Genomic DNA, 20,483 nt, shown 5'->3' with positions numbered 1-20,483 from the left:
TCACCCACTCAGAGCCTTGTCACCTCCTTAGCCCCCGGGGGGCTTCAGCACCCACTCAGAGCGCCTCTCAGCGCCCCGTCGCCCCCTCAGACCCAGACCTCCATCACCCACTCAGCGCCCCGTCACCCACTCAGCCCCTGGCCCATCTCAGCGCCCCGTCGCCCCTTCGGCTCCCCTGTACTCTCTTTAGTGTCCTCATCCCCTCTCAGCTGGCCCGTCGCTCTCCCCAGCACCCCCGACACCATCACCGCTTCTGCCCTCAACACCTCGATCTCCTCTACCCCCACCCCTGTCTGTGCCCTCCCTTCTGCCACTCGCACCCCCCTCATTCCTCCGGCCTCACCACCTGTCACCTCATCAATCCCCCTCTTCTACAGAGCACCTCGGCACCCCCTTCAGCCTGCTCCCTGCCCCCCACCTCCGTCCTCAGCAAGAACCCCCAGCTGCTCCCTGCCACCCTTTCCGGGAGGCCCCCATAACCCTGCCACCTCACAGCCTTGGCGCTCCCTGACCCCATAACATTTCCATTAGGAACAGTGGGATTCCCCAGGAGCCTGGAGACTTTCCCCAGACCCAGCTCTGCCTCCGGCCTCAGCCTCCTGCGTCCCAGGAGGGTGATGACCAGCCCCTCTCATTCTGACCCCAGGCCAGCTTGATCATCACTGATTTTCTTCTTCGTGCCCTTTAGTCCTTGATTCACCCCCCAAAAAAACACTTCAGTCTGTTTTCGATCCCAGCATTTCCTGTTCATATCTGCTCCTCCCTTCCTTTCCTTGCCTTTTCTTTTTAACATTTCTTTTTTTCTTCCGTTTCTTTAAATTTTCTGGAGTTTCTATTTTAGCATTTTTCAACAAGAGGAAGAAGGAATTTTCCCCTCGGAGAATTGAAAATAAACAAACAAACTCTAAATACTGAGCCTGCGCCAGGAGGGCTGGGTTTGATAAGATGAGGGAGGGGACTCACCAGAGATATTCCCATGGGGAAGAAAAGAGACTCCTTTTTCAGATGAGGATAAAAGCTGCCCCTCATATAATGCCAAATGTAGTCACAGTTTCCAAGTATGAATATTTTAAAACTCGGTGAAGACCGTCTCAAAAATCCCTTTGCTGAGGACTCTGAGTCACCCACTCTTTCCTTAGACCCAGCCCACACAATGTGTATGAGTTGGGTTGAGAATCTCCCTTAAAGGGGCTTCCTCTTCCTCTTATAGGACCAGTGTCAAAAATCATCAAGGTAGAAGAATGAGGAGGAAGAAAGAATATCAGATTTCCAGTTGGTCCTGAGGAAACAGCACCTCGCAGTTGCCAAGCCTCCTGGTTATTGAAACATGTAATTTCTTTCTCTTGATTCAGTAGAGCGGAGAGCTTAATCATTTGGCTGCATTCCAAAGAGGCTAAGGGGATAACTGCTCACTCATTATTTATAAACTATAGGGTACTGCAAGCTATTTGGGTACTATGTAAGTGGCGGATTTGTAAATGCCAGATAGGGTAGTGATTACATGATTTTGGATTAACAAAAAATGTACTCCTTTTTGACCTGGCAACAATACTGTCTGCTTAGGAAAGGAAAATGAAACCTAGCAACTGATTAAGTAACTTGGCTAAAGGCATAAACCAAACAGCAGTTTTGAATGGGAATTGATGACATTCCCTCTACCCCAAGAAAGTGCAAGGGTAAAAGAAAGGGGAATTCTATTTCTTGAAATCAGCTAAATTGTGAATTTAATATTTTATATCATAATTGGGCATTTATAGAGTTCAGCACTTGTGCTCTAGATTAAAATCTGTATTTAACCCTTAGTTAACAAATCATTAAAATGTTAACAAAGGCAGAAGGACTGGCTTGATGATGTGGGGGTTTTTCCTGCTAGATGCTGTGTTTCGAGGACACTGATAACTCAACATGTACAGTTTTCCAGATAACAGAAAGTAACGTGGAGGAATTCAGGTGACTCAGACATGGAGGAGAGAAGACCTCATCTGGATGCCAGGCCCAGGAATTCCCATACCAACCACAGAGGTAAACAAGGTTTCCTACCTAATGAGAAGGAAATTCTAGTAATAAGAAAAGGAAATCAGGCTCTCTATGAATGAGCAGGCCTACCTAAGATTGTCTACATCTCTAAAGTAAAGAATGACTATGGCTGGATGCAGTGGCTAAAGTCTATAATCCTAGCACTTTGGGAGCCTAAGGCAGGAAGATTGTTTGAGCCCAGGAGATTGAGACCAGCCTGGGCAACATGGTAATAGCCTTTCTCTACAAAACATATAAAAATTAGCCGCGCGGTGCTGCGTGCCTTTAGTCCCAGCTACTTAGGCTACTGGGGAGGCTGAAGTGGGAGGATCCCTTGAACCTCAGGAAGGAGTGGGTGCAGAGGGCAGAGGTTGCTCTGGACTGTGATCTGGCCCCTGCACTCCAGCTTGGGTGACAGAAAGAGACCTTGTCTCAAAAAAAAAAGAATGACTTATTTCTTAATTATGGCATGAATTACTCTGAAAAACAGCCAACCCTCCGCTTTTCCTAAGAGAGCTGATGAATGGATGCAGTTCACTTTAACAAAAACAGTGATAGAGTTTCAGAAAGGGAAATAATGTTTGGTGTAGAGCAGCATCCGATAGAAACAATGTAAGCCAAGAGCATAATTTTTTATTTTCTAGAAACATCATTTTAAAACGTAAGAAGAAACAGATGAAATTTATTTATTTATTTATTTTGAGATGGAGTCTTGCTCTGTTGCCCAGGCTGGAGTGCCGTGGCACGATTTCGGCTCACTACAACCTCCACCTCCCAGGTTTAAGCGATTTTCCTGCCTCAGCCTCCTGAGTAGCTGGGATTATAGGCGCCTGCCACCACGTCCAGCTAATTTTTGTATTTTTAGTAGAGACAGGGTTTCACCATGTTGGACCAGGATGGTCTCAAACTCCTAACCTCAGGTGATCCACCCGCCTCGGCCTCCCAAAGTACTAGCATTACAGGCGTGAGCCACCGCGCCCGGCCTTGAAATTTATTTTTTAAATTTGATGACAATTTAATAAAATTTAGTAATTTAATAATGTCTTATTTAACCCAGTATAACCAAAATATTAACATTTGATTATAATAATTGATTATAGTTTATTATCATACTTTAATCATTCACATATATTTATTTCCCTCAAATACTCATTTTAAGATACTATCAACATAAAAATTTTTAATGTGATGCTTAACAGTCTTTGGTACTAGCCTTCAAAATCTTGTGTATGTTTTACACGTCTTAATTCAAAGTAGTTACATTTTACAAACGTAGCGGCCACATGTGGCTAATGGCTTTGTATTGGATAGTGCAGATCATGAATCCTAGTCACCAAAACTAAATTAGTTCCAAGAGCATCACTCTACTAAAGGAATTATTCTGCTTGCTCAGCACTTTCTAAAACTGAACAACCAAATGGATTCCTGTTTTTCCAGAAGTTTGCAATGTGTTTTCCAAAGAATTTTAGTTGTGCAACAAGTAAGGAAGAACTATGGGCTCTTATGAGCTATGTGAATGGTTTGTTTTTTTGTTTTGAGACAGGGTCTTGCTCTGTTGCCCAAGCTGGATTGCCATGGGTACAATCTTGGCTTACTGCAGCCCCGACCTCCTGGGCTCAAGCAATCATCCCACCTCAGCCTCCCAAATAGCTGGGACCACAGGCATGCACCATCACGTGTGGCTCATTTTTATGTTTTTAGTAGAGACGGGGTTTCTCCATGTTGCGCAGGTCTGAAACTCCTGAGCTCAAGCTATCTGCCTGTGTTAGCCTCCCAAAGTGCTGGGATTACAGGCATGAGCCACTACACCCAGCCATGAATGCTGAAAGAATAAATGATACGATTTTCCATTCTTCCACGACATAGAGTCTTCTAATCAGATAAAAATATTAAAAGTAGTACTTTCTTCTGATTTTAGGGGTAGTTTGAAAAGTAAATATGTAAGTAACAATTGTAAAAATTTAGAGTTCAGTTGTAGATCATTTATATTTTACTGAATATTCCTTTATGTTGTCACATTAAAATCTCAGCCAGGCACGGTGGCTCACACCTGTAATCCCAGCACTTTGGGAGGCCAAGGCAGGCGGATCACGAGGTTTGGAGATTGAGACCATCCAGGCTAACACGGTGAAACCCAATCTCCACTAAAAATACAAAAGATTAGCTGGGCATGGTGGCAGGTGCCTGTAGTCCCAGCTACTTGGGAGGCTGAGGTAGGAGAATGGTGTAAACCTGGGAGGCAGAGGTTGTAGTGAGCCGAGATCGTGCCACTGGACTCCAGCCTGGGTGACAGAGCCAGGCTCCCTGTCAAAAAAAAAAAAAAAAAATTAAAAAAAAAATTCTCTACAAAATGCAAAGCAAGGGAAAGTGTACATAAATGGATTTAGTATCTGATGTCAGGAAATGGTATAATCATCTCAAATATAACATGCATTTGAAGCTTTTATAACTTTTAAATCAAATCATTGTATACAGTCATATTTTATTTGTTTTTAAAATCTCCATGTCATTCTGCTAAGTTAGGTCAGCCCCCGAATCAGTTTTAGCAAAAGGGAAAGTGAAAAAAACTGGACTTGGGTATGCTGGGCTTCCTGTATAAGGGTTGATCATTGGTAAGTACTATGAGGGTGAAGTTCATGCTGCAGAAAGAAGGAAAACTTAAGTTTCATTTTTCAGTTTCTTTCACAGTCTGTTAGCTCAAAAACATCTTAGTAAAGGAAACCCCACCTTTCTCTTTCCCATTCAAAGTGCATTTGCTGATGCTGGACAGCATTCAGGTAGTACTTCCCTTTGTAATATTATTTCACTTGATGTCTCTGTTGGCTGTGATAATTGTTTAGTGGTAGAACCAGTGGCCCCCTTAGAATCAATAGAATATTCCCAATTACTGCTACTAGTAATAACTAACATTTATTGAGAGTTTTTAATGTGTTCAGTACTATACTAAGCACTTTATAAACATTTAATCTTTATAAAAACCCGGCCAGGCATGGTGGCTTATGCCTGTAATCCCAGCACTTCCAGCACTTTGGGAGGCTGAGGTGGGTGGATCACAATGTCAGGAGTTCAAGACCAGCCTGGCCAAGATGGTGAAACCCCATCTCTACTAAAAATACAAAAATTAGCCGGGCGTGGTGGCAGACGTCTGTAATCCCAGCTACTCGGGAGCCGAGGCAGGAGAATCGCTTGAACCTGGGAGGCAGAGTTGCAGTGAGCTGAGATCACGCCACTGCACTCCAGTCTGGGAGACAGAGCAAGACTCCGTCTAAAAAAAAAAAAAAAAACTCAGAAACTAAGACTTAGAGAAATTATACAACTTGGCCAAGGTTATATAGTAAGGAAGTGGCCAGGCCAAGGTTTGAACCAAGTCAGTTTAGCCTTTAAACTCATGTTCTGAGTGTTATTTGGTACTGGGATGAGATTAGAAGCAATGAGACATACTGTATGTATTTATTTTCCTTTTTTTTTTGAGGCGGAGTCTCGCTCTGTCGCCCGGACTGGAGTGCAGTGGCCAGATCTCAGCTCACTGCAAGCTCCGCCTCCCGGGTTCCCGCCATTCTCCTGCCTCAGCCTCCCGAGTAGCTGGGACTACAGGCGCCCGCCACCTCGCCCGGCTAGTTTTTTTGTATTTTTAGTAGAGACGGGGTTTCACCGTGTTAGCCAGGATGGTCTCGATCTCCTGACCTCGTGATCCGCCCGTCTCGGCCTCCCAAAGTGCTGGGATTACAGGCTTGAGCCACCGCGCCCGGCCACCTTTTTTTTTTTTTTTTGAGGCGCAGTCTTGCTCTGTCACCGAGGCTGGAGTGCAGTGACGCAGTCTTAGCTCACTGCAAGCTCCGCCTCCCAGGTTCACGCTGTTCTCCTGCCTCAGCCTCCCAAGTAGCTGGGACTACAAGCGCCTGCCACCACGCCCAGCTAATTTTTTTGTATTTTCAGTAGAGACGGGGTTTCACCATGTTAGCCAGGATGGTCTCGATCCCCTGACCTCGTGATCCGCCCGTGTCAGCCTCCCAAAGTGCTGGGATTACAGGCGTGAGCCACCGCACCCGGCCTATGTATTTATTTTCTAACACGTATCAGATACTCAACAAATGTTTATTCCTTTTCCTTTTTGCATCTTTTGGAAAAATAATATTTTCCTAACTTCTACAGCAACAATAATTATCTTTCATTTATCATATGACTTGGTAGAAACCATTTTTCTCATCATATAAAACCTGAGCTCTTTAGTTATTTTGGAAAATGAAAACATGTTCGTTGTTGTTCTGTTGGGTTTCCAACAGAACTTGGTTCTTGTGGTTACTCAGTATTTCATTGTGTTTAGGCCCTATGGTTGGAGAGTTACCACCAAGAGCTAGAAATCAGGCCAGTAACCCACCAGCCAGTGCTCTCCGAGGAGGAGTCAGCCATCCTGGAAGGCCTCCTAGGGCCAACAACCATCCTGCTGCTTACTGGCAGAGGGAAGAGAGATTTAGGGCCATGGGCAGGAACCCACATCAAGGAAGAAGGAACCAGGAGGGGCATGCCAGTGAAGAAGCTAGAGACCAAAGACATGATCAGGAGAATGACACCAGGTGGAGAAATGGCAACCAGGAGTGTAGGAACCGCAGACCACCATGGTCCAATGACAACTTCCAGCAGTGGCGGACTCCCCACCAGAAGCCTACAGAACAGCCACAGCAGGCGAAGAAACTGGGCTACAAGTTCTTAGAAAGTCTTCTGCAAAAAGACCCTTCTGAGGTGGTCATCACACTTGCCACAAGTTTAGGGCTGAAAGAGCTCCTTTCTCATTCTTCCATGAAATCTAACTTCCTTGAGCTCATCTGCCAGGTTCTTCGGAAGGCTTGCAGCTCCAAAATGGATCGTCAGAGTGTTCTCCACGTACTGGGCATATTGAAAAACTCCAAATTTCTCAAAGTCTGCCTGCCTGCTTATGTGGTAGGGATGATCACTGAACCCATCCCTGACATCCGAAACCAGTATCCAGAGCACATAAGCAACATCATCTCCCTTCTCCAGGACCTTGTAAGTGTCTTCCCTGCCAGCTCTGTGCAGGAAACTTCCATGCTGGTCTCCCTCCTACCAACCTCTCTTAATGCTCTGAGAGCCTCTGGTGTTGACATAGAAGAGGAGACAGAGAAGAACCTGGAAAAGGTACAGACTATCATTGAACATCTGCAGGAAAAGAGGCGAGAGGGCACTTTGAGAGTGGATACCTACACTCTAGTGCAGCCTGAGGCAGAAGACCATGTTGAGAGCTACCGAACCATGCCCATTTACCCTACCTACAATGAAGTGCACTTGGATGAGAGGCCCTTCCTTCGCCCCAATATCGTTTCTGGAAAATATGACAGCACTGCTATCTATCTAGATACCCATTTCCGGCTCCTGCGAGAAGATTTCGTCAGACCTTTACGGGAAGGCATTTTGGAACTTCTCCAAAGCTTTGAAGACCAGGGCCTGAGAAAGAGAAAGTTTGATGACATCCGAATCTACTTTGACACCAGGATTATCACCCCCATGTGTTCATCATCAGGCATAGTCTACAAGGTGCAGTTTGACACAAAACCACTGAAGTTTGTTCGCTGGCAGAATTCCAAACGATTGCTCTATGGGTCTTTGGTATGCATGTCCAAGGACAACTTTGAGACATTTCTTTTTGCCACCGTATCTAACAGGGAGCAGGAAGATCTCTGTCGAGGAATTGTCCAGCTCTGCTTCAATGAGCAGAGCCAACAGCTGCTAGCAGAGGTCCAGCCCTCTGACTCTTTCCTCATGGTGGAGACAACTGCATACTTTGAGGCTTACAGGCATGTCCTGGAAGGACTCCAGGAGGTCCAGGAAGAAGATGTCCCTTTCCAGAGGAATATCGTGGAGTGTGACTCTCATGTGAAGGAGCCAAGGTACTTGCTAATGGGGGGCAGATATGACTTTACCCCCTTAATAGAGAATCCCTCAGCCACTGGGGAATTTCTAAGAAAGGTCGAGGGCTTGAGACATCCCAGAATTAATGTCTTAGATCCTAGCCAGTGGCCCTCGAAAGAAGCCCTGAAGCTGGATGACTCCCAGATGGAAGCCTTGCAGTTTGCTCTCACAAGGGAACTGGCTATTATTCAAGGACCTCCTGGAACAGGTAAGACAAAATGTTTCAGAGTACATAAGGTCTGCTTTGTAAGATAAGCAAGGGACAGAGCCTTGACTCTAGATTTCTAGAATGTCTTCTTATTTACTTATTTATTTTCCAACTTTTATTTTAGGTTTAGGGGCACCCGTGCAGGTTTGTTACATGTGTAAATTGTGTGTTGCAGAGGTTTGGTGTACAGATTATTTTGTCATCCAGGTAATGAGTATAGTACCTGATAGGTAGTTTTTTGTTGTTGTTTTTGGAGACAGAGTCTCACTCTATCACCCAGGCTGGAGTGCAGTGGCACGATTCCGGCTCACTGCAACCTCCGCCTCCTGGGTTCAAGCAGTTCTCCTGCCTCAGCCTCCTGAGCAGCTGGGATTACAGGCGTGCGCCACCACGCCCAGCTAATTTTGTATTTTTAGTAGAGATGAGGTTTCACCATGTTAGCCAGGCTGATCTTGAACTCCTGACCTCAGGTAATCCACCCACCTTGGTCTCCCAAAGTGCTGGGATTACAGGTGTGAGCCACTGCGCTCAGCTCTTGATAGGTAGTTTTTAGATCCTCACCCTCCTCCCATTCTACCCTGAAGTAGGCCCGGGTGTCTGTTGCCTTCTTTGTGTCCATGTGTACTCAATGTTTAGCTCCCACTTGTGAGTGAGAACATGTGGTATTTAGTTTTGTGTTCCTTAATTAATTTGCTTAGGATAATGGCCTCCAACTCCATCCACTTTGCTGCAAAGGACATGATTTTGTTCTTTTTCATAGCTGCATAGTATTCATGGTGTATATATGCCACATTTTCTTTAATCAGTCCACCATTGTTGGGCATCTAGGTGAGTCCGTATCTTTGCTATTGTGAATAGTGCTATGATGAACATGCATATGCATGTGTCTTTATGGGAGAATGATTTATATTCCTTCCCGTTATATACCCAATATTGAAACTGTTACGTCAAATGGCATTTCTGTTTTAAGTCGCTTGAGAAATCTCCAAACTGCTTTCCACAGTGGCTGCACTAATGTACATTCCCACCAGCAGTGTATAAACTTTCCCTTTTCTCTGCAACCTCTCCAGCATCTGTTATTTTTTGACTTTTTTTTTTTTTTTTTTTTTTTTAGGCGGAGTCTCGCTCTGTCGCCCGCACTGGAGTGCAGTGGCCGGATCTCAGCTCACTGCAAGCTCCGCCTCCTGGGTTTACGCCATTCTCCTGCCTCAGCCTCCCAAGTAGCTGGGACTACAGGCGCCCGCCACCTCGCCCGGCTAGTTTTTTGTATTTTTAGTAGAGACGGGGTTTCACCGTGTTAGCCAGGATGGTCTCGATCTCCTGACCTCATGATCCGCCCGTCTCGGCCTCCCAAAGTGCTGGGATTACAGGCTTGAGCCACCGCGCCCGGCCTATTTTTTGACTTTTTATAATAGCCATTCTGACTAGTGTGAGATGGTATCTCATTGTGGTTTTGATTTGCATTTCTCTAATAATTAATGATGTTGATGTTGAGCAATTTTTTCTTATGCTCGTTGGCCATGTATATGTCTTCTTTTGAGAAGTGTCTGTTCATGTCCTTTGCTCATTTTTTAATGAGGTTGTTTAATTCCAGATATTAGACCTTAGATGGATGCAGAGTTTGCAAATATTTTCTCTCATTCTGTAGGTTGTCTGTTTATTCTGTTGATAGTTTCTTTTGCTGTGCAGAAGCTCTTTAATTAGGTACCACTTGTCAATTTTTGGTTTTGTTGCAATAGAATGTCTAGTTAATAACATTCCTCCCGAAATGGGCATAAAAGTTGTTTATAAAGTAGCTGGTTATAGGGATTTTCCAATAGGAACCCATCGTCATGCATAGTAATAGATACAAGACTGCTAGAGGTCAAATGTAGTGAGATGTGTGATCTCTGCTTTATATAATTGGTTCAATTTTATATTCTTTTAAAGTAAATAGTATCAGATATATAATAGCACTATGTGTGAAGCAACATTTTACTTGCTTTACATATGTTAACTAATTGCATCCTCACAACCTTGTGAAATAGAAACCATTACTAAAACCATTATACAGTTGGCCGGGTGCGGTGCTCACGCCTGTAATCCCAGCACTTAGGGATGCCGAGGCAGGTGGATCACAAGGTCAGGAGATCGAGACCATCCTGGCTAACACAGTGAAACCCCATCTCTACTAAAAATATAAAAAATTAGCTGTGCGAGGTGGCGGGCGCCTGTAGTCCCAGCTACTCGGGAGCCTGAGGCAGGAGAATGGCGTGAACCCGGAAGGCGGAGCTTGCAGTGAGCCAAGATTGCGCCACACTGCACTCCAGCCTGGGCGACAGCAAGACTCCATCTCAAAAAAAAAAAAAAATTATACAGATGAAAACAGCTAAGGCAAAGAAGGGTTAAATAACCTCTTAAGAGGTGGGAAGTATGTACTGAAGCTCACACAGATGTTAAGTGACAAGTTTAGGAATTGAATTCAGGCAGTCTAGATGTAGAATTCTGGCTCCTATCTGCCACATTGTACTTCTCATGGAACTATACCTTCTTATACCCTTCTCCCCATGTGCCACTCTCTAATTCTACTCTCGGGTTATAACTATTATTAGAAGTGGGAATTTACATTAACAGTTAAAATAGCTACTGCTAAATTACTCTCCAAAAGGATGTACAAAAAAAAAAAAAAAAACCCAAACAGGAAAAAGTCTTTTAAAAAAACACTAATAAAGTAATGACAACTCATGATTTAAAAAAAAACAAAAAAAACTTGATGTAACAAAGCTGAGTGTCTTGACGAGTACCTGTAGTACCAAGTACTTGTGAGGCTGAGGTGGAAGGATCCCTTGAAGACAGGTGTTCAGGCTGTAGTACACATAGCCCCTGCACTCCAGTCTGGGCAACATAGGGCCTTAAAAAAGAAGGAAGAAATTGTTACTTATCCTGCTATATTGAAATCTTTGATTATCTTATATCATTCCCTTCCTCAACTTTGAGATTTTTGAGGACAGTGTCTACCTTACCAGCCTGACACAATGTAAGAATGTAGCAGGCCAGGCATGGTGGCTCACGCCTGTGATCCTAGCACTTTGGGAGGCCGAGGCGGGCAGATCACAGGGTCAAGAGATCAAGACCATCCTGGCCAACATGGTGAAACCCTGTCTCTACTAAAAATACAAAAATTAGGTGGGCATGGTGGCACACGCCTGTAGTCCCAGCTACTTGGAAGGCTGAGGCAGGAGAATTGCTTGAGCCCGGGAGGCAGAGGTTGTGGTGAGCCAAGATCACACCATTGCACTCCAACCTGGGCAACAAGAGTGAAACTCCATCTCAAAAAAAAGAATGCAGCAGTTTTTAGTCTAATTAATTAATGAATGGCTATTTACTAATGAGCCTGTAACTCATTAACTCATTCCAATGTTGATTTCTACAAGTTTTCCCCTCCCATCACAAAAGCAAATCTACCATGTATATAAAAAAGTATTTTTTTTTTTTTTTTTTTTGACACGGAGTCTCGCTCTGTCACCCAAGCTGGAGTGCACTGGCCAGATCTCAGCTCACTGCAAGCTCTGCCTCCTGGGTTCACGCCATTCTCCTGCCTCAGCCTCCCGAGTAGCTGGGACTACAGGTGCCCGCCACCTCGCCGGCTAGTTTTTTGTACTTTTTAGTAGAGACGGGGTTTCACCGTGTTAGCCAGGATGGTCTCGATCTCCTGACCTTGTGATCCGCCCACCTCGGCCTCCCAAAGTGCTGGAATTACAGGCTTGAGCCACCGCGCCCGGCCTATAAAAAGTATTTCTAAAGAATTTGCTACAAGATTGGAAACAACATATATGTCATCAATAGAAAACTGACTAAAACTACCTTACAGCTGTAAAAAGAAAATGGGGGACGGGATGAGATTCTCCTATGTATTGATAGAAAACGACCTTTTTCAAGATACGTTAAGTGGTCGGTCACAGTGGCTCAATCCTGTAATCCCAGCACTTTGGGAGGCCGAGACAGGCGGATCACAAGGTCAGGAGATCGAGACCATCCTGGCTAACACGGTGAAACCCTGTCTCTACTAGAAAATACAAAAAACTAGCTGGATGAGGTGGCGGGCGCCTGTAGTCCCAGCTACTTGGGAGGCTGAGGCAGGAGAATGGCGTAAACCCGGGAAGCGGAGCTTGTAGTGAGCTGAGGTCCGGCCACTGCGCCTGGGCGACAGAGCGAGACTCTGTCTCAGAAAAAAAAAAAAAGGTACATTACGTGAAAAAAAATCAAGATGTAGAATGGTGAAAATAGTCTGTTACTCTTAATATTTTAAGGAGAAATGGGGAAGGCTAGAAAAAGAATATACATTTGTATTTGTTTGTATATACATGGATATACTATCACTGTAAAGCTACAAAAGAAACTGATAACAGTGGTTGCTTCCACCCAGAGAACTGGGTGACAGAGTACAAGAGGGACTTTTCACAATATACCATGTGTGCTTCTTAGATTTTAAATTATCTTAATGTATTCAATTTAAAAAACAAGATTTTGCTCTAAGTAATTAATTACTTTATTTAGAAAATGTCTAAATTGTTAAATTCCTTTTTCCTTATTTTCTAGGCAAAACCTATGTGGGTCTAAAAATTGTTCAGGCCCTCCTAACCAACGAGTCTGTTTGGCAAATTAGCCTCCAGAAGTTCCCCATCTTGGTTGTGTGTTATACTAATCATGCTTTGGACCAGTTTCTGGAAGGTAATATTTATAGGCAAATTTGCTGTCTATCAGGATGTTGATGATTGAACCATCAGCAAACCAGTAGCTTTCTATTGCTCTTTGAACAAAGTTGACAGTCCTTATCATCACTTACATGGCTGTTTGTGATCTATCCCAGCTGGACTGTGAACCACAGCTCCTACTTCTTAACCTTGTTCTCCCTAACTCCAGCAACACTGGTTATCTTCGGTTCCTTGAAAGCCTCTACGTCCTCCATTGGCCCATGCCATCCTCCTGCCTGGAATAGTTTTTCCCTCTCCATCTGGAGCTTATTCAACCTGGCTGGCCCTACTCATTCTTCTAGTCCCACTTTAAATCTCTCTTCTCAGGTGGACTTTTTCTGTAGCCCCAAAGTGAAGTCTCTTTTGCATTTTTTATTTTTTTATAATCTATTTTATGTATCTCTACCCTAGATGAGGATTGGTCCTTTTCTTGCTGTGTTCACATATCCTGGCACATATTAGGCACTCAAAAAATACTAAATAACATTAATGGATGAATGAATATGCTTTTCCTGTATTTTTCATTCTTCTATACTGCCCTTTCACCTAGATAAATCTTTATTCTTAGAGTCTGAGTTTAAATATTAGATTCTTAAGAATAGATCCCTACGCCACCCAGACTAGGTAATGTCCCCTGCTACCAGTACTCACTACATTTATTGCTGTTGTATTGATTATTTAATGAGTAACTTCCTGCCAGAGACAAAGAAATGATAACAAATCAGAAACTGGGCCTGTGTTTCTACTGCTGTATCTTCAGAACTTGGCATATGCCTAGAACATATGAACAATAAGTAAATCTGCAGAGTGAAAAATATGTAACATCTCCTGGGTGCTTGCTTTGTGCTGGGCCCTAGCTAGGAGCTTTAAAGATTTTCTTTCATTTATCCAGACTGTAGCCCTATATAGGAGATGTTGCCATCTCTAAATCACAGAGAAACTGAGACTCGAGTAACTTGCCCCAGGTTACACAGCAATAAGTGGTAGAGCTAAGAGTTAGATCCCTAGTTGTATGATTGCAGAACTTGTACTCTTTAAGCACGATACTTTACTGCTCTGCAGGTCACATCTTCTCAGGGACCTTCTCACTCATTAATGGGGTAAATTTCCTTTAAGCACAAGTGTGTTCTCTTAGGAACCAGACTAGATCCCAAATACACACAGCTCTCACCTGAGAGAACCTAGCATAGCTCCTTTCAACCCTGCCATGCTCTACTTTGCTCCACAGGCATCTACAAGTGTCAGAAGACCAGCATTGTGCGGGTGGGTGGAAGGAGCAACAGTGAAATCCTGAAGCAGTTCACCCTAAGGGAGCTGAGGAACAAGCGGGAATTCCGCCGCAACCTCCCCATGCACCTCCGAAGGGCCTACATGAGTGTAAGTCCCAGCTCTGAAATATCTGAGGTAGTTCAAGAGGGACCTAAACAAGATAGCAGTGGCTTTCTGCGTAGGCAGCCCAGGGTAGATGTAGAGGCTCTTCAGAGCTCTGGCGGACCCCGGTTCCTTTCAGCATTGTATTCTGCTAATCCTTTGGTATGACCTTTGCCTTCACAGTCCAAGATGGAGAAAAGACAAGGACACACTGCCCATCCCTACCCTCCCTTAAGGCTCCTTCCCCCGTACCACCCACAGCACCTCTATGTAGAGCCAACTGACCAAGAAATGTTATCTTTTAGCTGGGCGGCAATGTGCCCAATCAAAATCTGGATTCTTATTACTAAGGAAAAGAGAGAGAACAGATATTGTGAGGCTTGAAGTCTCTGCCACAGTATTCTTGGCCTGTTTGTTTTTCTGTTGTGTAGGTTGAGAATCTCAAATTAGAAAATCCAAAATCCAAAACTTTCTGAGTGCCAACATTATTTCTTTTTTCTTTTTTCTTTTTTTTTTTTTTTGAGACAGGATCTTGCCCAGTTGCCCAGGCTGGAGTGCAGTGGCACAATCTCGGCTCACTGCAACCTCCATCTCCTAGGTTCAAGTCATTCTCTTGCCTCAGCCTCCTGAGTAGCTGGGATTACAGGCATCTGCCATCACACCTGTCTGATTTTTGTATTTTTAGTAGAGACAGGATTTCACCATGTTGGCCAGCTTGGTCTCGAACTCCTGATGTCAGGTGATCTGCCCGTCTCAGCCTCCCAAAGTGCTGGGATTACAGGTGTGAGCCACTGCACCCTGCCCAACATTATTTCACATTTTGGATTTCCAGATTTGGGATGCTCAACCAGTAAGTATAAACGCAAATATTCCAACATCTGAAACACTTCTAGTCCCAAGAATTTTGGATAAGGGATATTCAACCTGCATTCCTTTTTTTCTTTTTTTACTGATTGGTAGGAATCTTTCAGAGATTTTGATTTTTTTTTTTTTTTTTTTTTTGAGATGGAGTCTCACTCTGTCACCTAGGCTGGAGTGCAGTGGCACCATCTCAGCTCACTGCAACGTCTGCCTCCCGGGTTCAAGCAATTCTTGTGCCTCAGCCTCCCAGGTAACTGGGATTACAGGTGCTCACCACCACGCCCGGCTAATTTTTGCATTTTTAGTAGAGACAGTGTTTTGCCATGTTGGCCAGGCTGGTCTTGAACTCCAGACCGCAAGTGATCCACCTGCCTCAGCCTCCCAAAGTGCTGGGATTACAGGCATGAGCCACCACGCCCGGCCGATACTAGTTCTTTGGTTTCAAGACCACAATAATGTGCCCTGGGAAACTGGTTTGTTGACTAGTCTATTTATTCTCCCTCCGTACTGTTCCTGTCTTACCTTTGTTTTCCCTCAAGGTGAGGACTGAGTTTGGGAGATGATGATATTTCCTCATCATTTCTTTCCCTCTGTTCTTGGCAGATCATGACACAGATGAAGGAGTCAGAGCAAGAGCTTCATGAAGGAGCCAAGACCCTGGAGTGCACCATGCGCGGTGTCCTACGGGAACAGTACCTGCAGAAGTACATCTCACCTCAGCACTGGGAAAGTCTCATGAATGGACCAGCGCAGGTAGGGGTCATCCTGGGGGACACAAATATGTCTCTGGCCTCAGTACTTTGAGGTAGCCTCCAGGAGAATCATCAGTCCAAAACTTTAGCTGTTTGATAATCTGATGCTGCCACAATGTGCAAAGTTACCTTTTGTGATGAGAGGCAGCTGAATATGCTGGTCAGGAACAAAACTCTGGAACCAGCCTGCTGGGTTTTAATCTGGGCTTGGCTCTGGACAAGTTACTTAATTTCCTGTAGCTGTTTCCTCTTTTATAAAATGGGGATAATAATAAGCATTAAGTTGAACCATATGAAATTGCCAATATCTGTAATATTAATTTGCAAAAAGGCAATTTCTTACAGATATTTGTTCTTACAGGATTGTTATTTAGATGAGCAAGGTAGTATTTGTAAACTTATTAATTTAGTAACTGTACTATGTGTTTGTTAGATGAACAAAATCATAACCAGAGGCAAACTAGCACAGATAGAGAACTTGGGAGTTGATAGATATAGTCATGCAGACTGACGATGTGACTTGGGCTCATGTGATCCTCAGCAATCAAACATGGATGATAATGCCTGCCTTCAAAAGATATTGTAAGAAATAACTGAGACAGTCTCTGTAAAGTGGCGGGCCAGGAACCCAGTGAAATGGTAGCTTTATTATCATTAGGTTGCTGATTTAAAGGATTACAAATCCAAAAGCTTACAGAGGTCATTCAGGTCTTACAAATAAGTGAAACAATCTAGATTTGAAATATTAAGAAGCGGAGAGGACTGTGGCAAACTGGAAGAGATGTGGTAGCAACCCAGCTCCAGCCATTTGTTGCCATAGCTCCTGATTTTGTCAAAATAGGCTGGAAAATTTTTTAAATTCCTTTTTTTTTTTTTTTTTTTGAGACAGAGTCTCACTCTCTCACCCCAGGCTGGAGTGCAATGGCACGATCTTGACTCACTACAACCTCCGCCTCCTGGTTTCAAGTGATTCTCTTGCCTCGGCCTCTTGAGTAGCTAGGATTACAGGCACCTGTCGTCATGCCTGGCTAATTTTTGTAGAGACTAGGTTTCACCACGTTGGCCAGGCTGGTCTTGAACTCCTGACCTCAGGTGACCCACCCACCTCGGCCTTCCAAAGTGCTGGGATTATAGGCATGAGCCACCGTGCCCAGCCCTTTGATTTTTAAAATTCTATGCAAGTCATGTTAAATGTTCCAGTTGCCCAAGGAGATGCCAGTTTGCAGCCTATGAACTGTTTTTTTTTTTTTTTTAAACGATATAATGTTTCTTTTTAAATTTTTTTTAAACTTACATTCAGTGGTACATGTGCAGGTTTGTTACATAGGTAAACTTGTGTCATGGCAGTTTGTTGTACGTCACCTAGATATTAAGCCTAGTACTCATCAGTTATTCTTCCTGCTCCTCTCCCTCCTCCCACCCTCCACCCTTCGATAGGCCCCAGTGTGTTGATCCCCTCTACGTGACCATGTGTTCTCATCATGGAACTCCCACTTATAAGTGAGAACATGCAGTATTTGGTTTTCTGTTCTTGTGTTAGTTTGCTAAAGATAATGCCCTCAAACTCCATTCATGTCCTTGTAAAGGACATGATCTCATTCTTTTTTTATGGCTGCATAGTATTCCATGGTGTATGTGTACCACGTTTTCTTTATCCAGTCCTTTATTGATGGGCATTTAGGTTGATTAGATGTCTTTGCTGTTGTGAATAGTACAGCCTATAAACTTTAAGGGAATTACTTTTGATTCTTTTTTCTTTTGAGATAGGGTCTTGAGCCCAGGCTGGAGGGCAGTGGCATAATCATAGCTCATTGCAGCCTGGGCCTCCTGGGCTCAAGCAGTCCTCCCACCTCAGCCTCCTGAGTAACTGGGATTATATGCACATGCCATCACACCCAGCTTTTTTAAGAGAGTCTTGCTTTGTCACCCAAGCCGGAGTGTAGTGGCACAATCTCCACTCACTGCAACCTCTTGCCTCCCGGGTTCAAGCAGTTCTCCTGCCTCAAACTCCTGAGTAGCTGAGACTACAGGCATGCACCACTATGCCTGGCTAATTTTTGTATTTTTTTTTTTTTTTTTTTTTTTTGAGAGAGTCTCGCTCTGTCCCTCAGGCTGAAGTGCAGTGGCTGATCTCGGCTCACTGCAAGCTCTGCCTCCCGGGTTCACGCCATTCTCCTGCCTCAGCCTCCTGAGTAGCTGGGACTACAGGTGCCCGCCACCACGCCCAGCTAATTTTTCTTTTGTATTTTTAGTACAGATGGGGTTTCACCGTGGTCTCAATCTCCTGACCTTGTGATCCGCCCGCCTTGGCCTCCCAAAGTGCTGGGATTATAGGCGTGAGCTACCGCACCCAGCCTAATTTTGTATTTTTAATAGAAACGGGGTTTCACCAAGTTGGCCAGGCTGGTCTCGAACTCCTGACCTCAGGTGATCTGCCTTGCCTCAGCCTCCCAAAGTGTTGGGATTACAGGCGCAAGCCACCACGCCCAGTCTTTTTTTTTTTTTTTTTTTTAAGACATGGGGTCTCACCGTATTGCCCAGGCTGGTCTTGAATTTCTGGGCTCAGGCAATCCGCCTGCCTTGGCCTTCCAAATTGCTGGGATTATAGGCATGAGCTACCATGCCCCGATCTGCTTTTGATTCTTTGAGGAGACCCTGTCTTCACATTGGTTGTCATAGAATCCTCACAAATGATCATTCTTCCTTCCTTAGGATAGTGAATGGCTGTGCCTCCAGCACTGGAAGCATTCCATGATGCTGGAGTGGCTAGGTCTTGGTGTCGGTTCTTTCACCCAAAGTGTTTCTCCAGCAGGACCTGAGAAGACAGGTAAGAAGGGCATGTCTTACTAGAATCAAATCTTAAGGTAGAATATAGTAAATACCAGAACAGGGAGACTTACAAATAATTCCCAGAATAAATAAAGAGCGATGAGTCAGTCAGAGAAAGACAAATAGCTTAATATAAGGAAAAGAGAAAATACTTTTTTTTTTTTTGAGATGGAGTTTCACTCTTGTTGCTCAGACTGAAGGGCAATGGCGCGATCTCAGCTCACCGCAATCTCCGCCTCCTGGGTTCAAGTGATTCTCCTCTCCTGCCTCAGCCTCCCAAGTAGCTGGGATTACAGGCATGTGCCACCACGCCCAGTTAATGAGATAAAAGACTTTTAACAGGCACATCACAAAATAGGAAATCTTACTGTTCAATAGATATATAAAAAGTACTCACTAAAAACTAGAGGAATTAAAACCACAATGAGATACTATTACATATGCACCAGTTTGGCAACAATTAAAGTTTGATATAACCCTATGTTGATGAGAATTTGAAGCAGTGGAAACTCTGTGCACTGCTGCTGGGGATATTTAAATTTATATAACCACTTTATCATACCGGAAAATCAGAACTCAAATGTTCATCAACATTTCTTCAATGGATGGATCAATTAAGTCAACTCAGATAATGAAATACTGTACAACAGTGAAAAGGAACAAATCACAGCATATACAGTAACACATGTGAATCTCAAAAACATGCTGAATGAAAAAGGCAAGTTAGCCGGGCATGGTGGCCCATGCCTGTAATCCCAGCACTTTGTGAGTGCAAGGCAGGAGGATCATTTGAGCCCAGAAGTTGGAGACCAGCCTGGGAACATAATGAGACCCTGTCTTTACCAAAAAAAGCAAAAACAAAAAATAGCTGGTTGTGGTGGTGCGTGCCTGTAGTCCCAGCTACACACGTGGCTGAGGCGAGGGGATGGCTTGAGCTCAGGAGGTTGAGGCTGCAGTGAGCCATGACTGCAATGCTGTACTACAGCCTGAGTGACAGACATGGTCTTAAAAAAAAAAAAAAAAAAAGACAAGTTATGGAAACATATATACTAGACAGTGTGTTAGATACAGTATAAATGTGGTAACATTATTATCTTTTAGAAAGGAAATGAGTAATATAAAATTCAGGTTAGGAAGACTCACAAAGGTCTTCAAAAAATTTGGCAGTTTTCTACTTAAATTGGGTGGAGGGTACGTGGGTATTCATTTTATATATTTTTATTATCCTTTATATTACGTATTTACATTGAATGCCCTCCATTGTATATGTATTTGGTATAAGTAAAACCTTTATTTATTTATTTTGTATTTATTTATTTTATTTTATTTTTATTTATTTATTTTTTTTTTTTTTGAGACTAAGTCTCACAGTCTCACTCTGTCCCCCAGGCTGGAGTGCAATGGCGTGATCTTGGCTCACTGCACCCTCTGCCTCCCAGGTTCAAGCAATTCTCCTACCTCAGCCTCCCAAGTAGCTGGGATTACAGGCACTCAACCATGCCCAGCTTATTTTATATTTTTAGTAAAGATGGGGTTCCCCCTGTTGGCCAGGCTGGTCTTGAGCTCTCACCTCAGGTGATCTGCCTGCCTCGGCCTCCCAAAGTGCTGGGATTACAGGCATGAGCCACTGCGCCCAGCCTTATTTATTTATTTTTGAGATGGAGTCTTGCTCTGTTGCCCAGGCTGGAGCACAATGGCATGATCTCAGCTCACTGCAACTTCCACCTCCTGGATTCAAGTGATTCTCCTGCCTCAGCATCCCAAGTAGCTGGAACTACAGGCATACAC

The 20,483-nt window shown here is 44.0% G+C and overlaps 1 protein-coding gene across 4 annotated transcripts in view; it reads left to right on the top strand.

The window, feature by feature from the left end:
- The window catches only part of ZNFX1 (zinc finger NFX1-type containing 1), a 36,098-nt gene that overhangs the window by 376 nt on the left and 15,239 nt on the right, over positions 1–20,483 (top strand). The window contains exons 2-8 of one of the 4 annotated variants that reach the window (XM_033186693.1): positions 1,211–1,329; positions 1,922–2,022; positions 6,341–8,149; positions 12,728–12,859; positions 14,111–14,259; positions 15,718–15,867; positions 18,579–18,693. In XM_033186693.1, coding sequence (XP_033042584.1) covers positions 1,962–2,022; positions 6,341–8,149; positions 12,728–12,859; positions 14,111–14,259; positions 15,718–15,867; positions 18,579–18,693 — 2,416 coding nt within the window. In that variant the 5' untranslated portion in view covers positions 1,211–1,329; positions 1,922–1,961. Of the gene's footprint in view, positions 1–1,210; positions 1,330–1,913; positions 2,023–6,340; positions 8,150–12,727; positions 12,860–14,110; positions 14,260–15,717; positions 15,868–18,578; positions 18,694–20,483 lie in introns of all 4 variants that reach the window. The other 3 variants (XM_033186691.1, XM_033186690.1, XM_033186692.1) reach the window with 3 other exon arrangements.

The sequence above is a fragment of the Trachypithecus francoisi genome, unplaced genomic scaffold (assembly GCF_009764315.1).
Source record: "Trachypithecus francoisi isolate TF-2019V2 unplaced genomic scaffold, Tfra_2.0 Lachesis_group21, whole genome shotgun sequence".
Taxonomy (NCBI): domain Eukaryota; kingdom Metazoa; phylum Chordata; class Mammalia; order Primates; family Cercopithecidae; genus Trachypithecus; species Trachypithecus francoisi.
The sequence above is the reverse complement of the archived record's forward strand: the minus strand, read 5'-3'. Positions and strand labels throughout refer to the sequence as shown.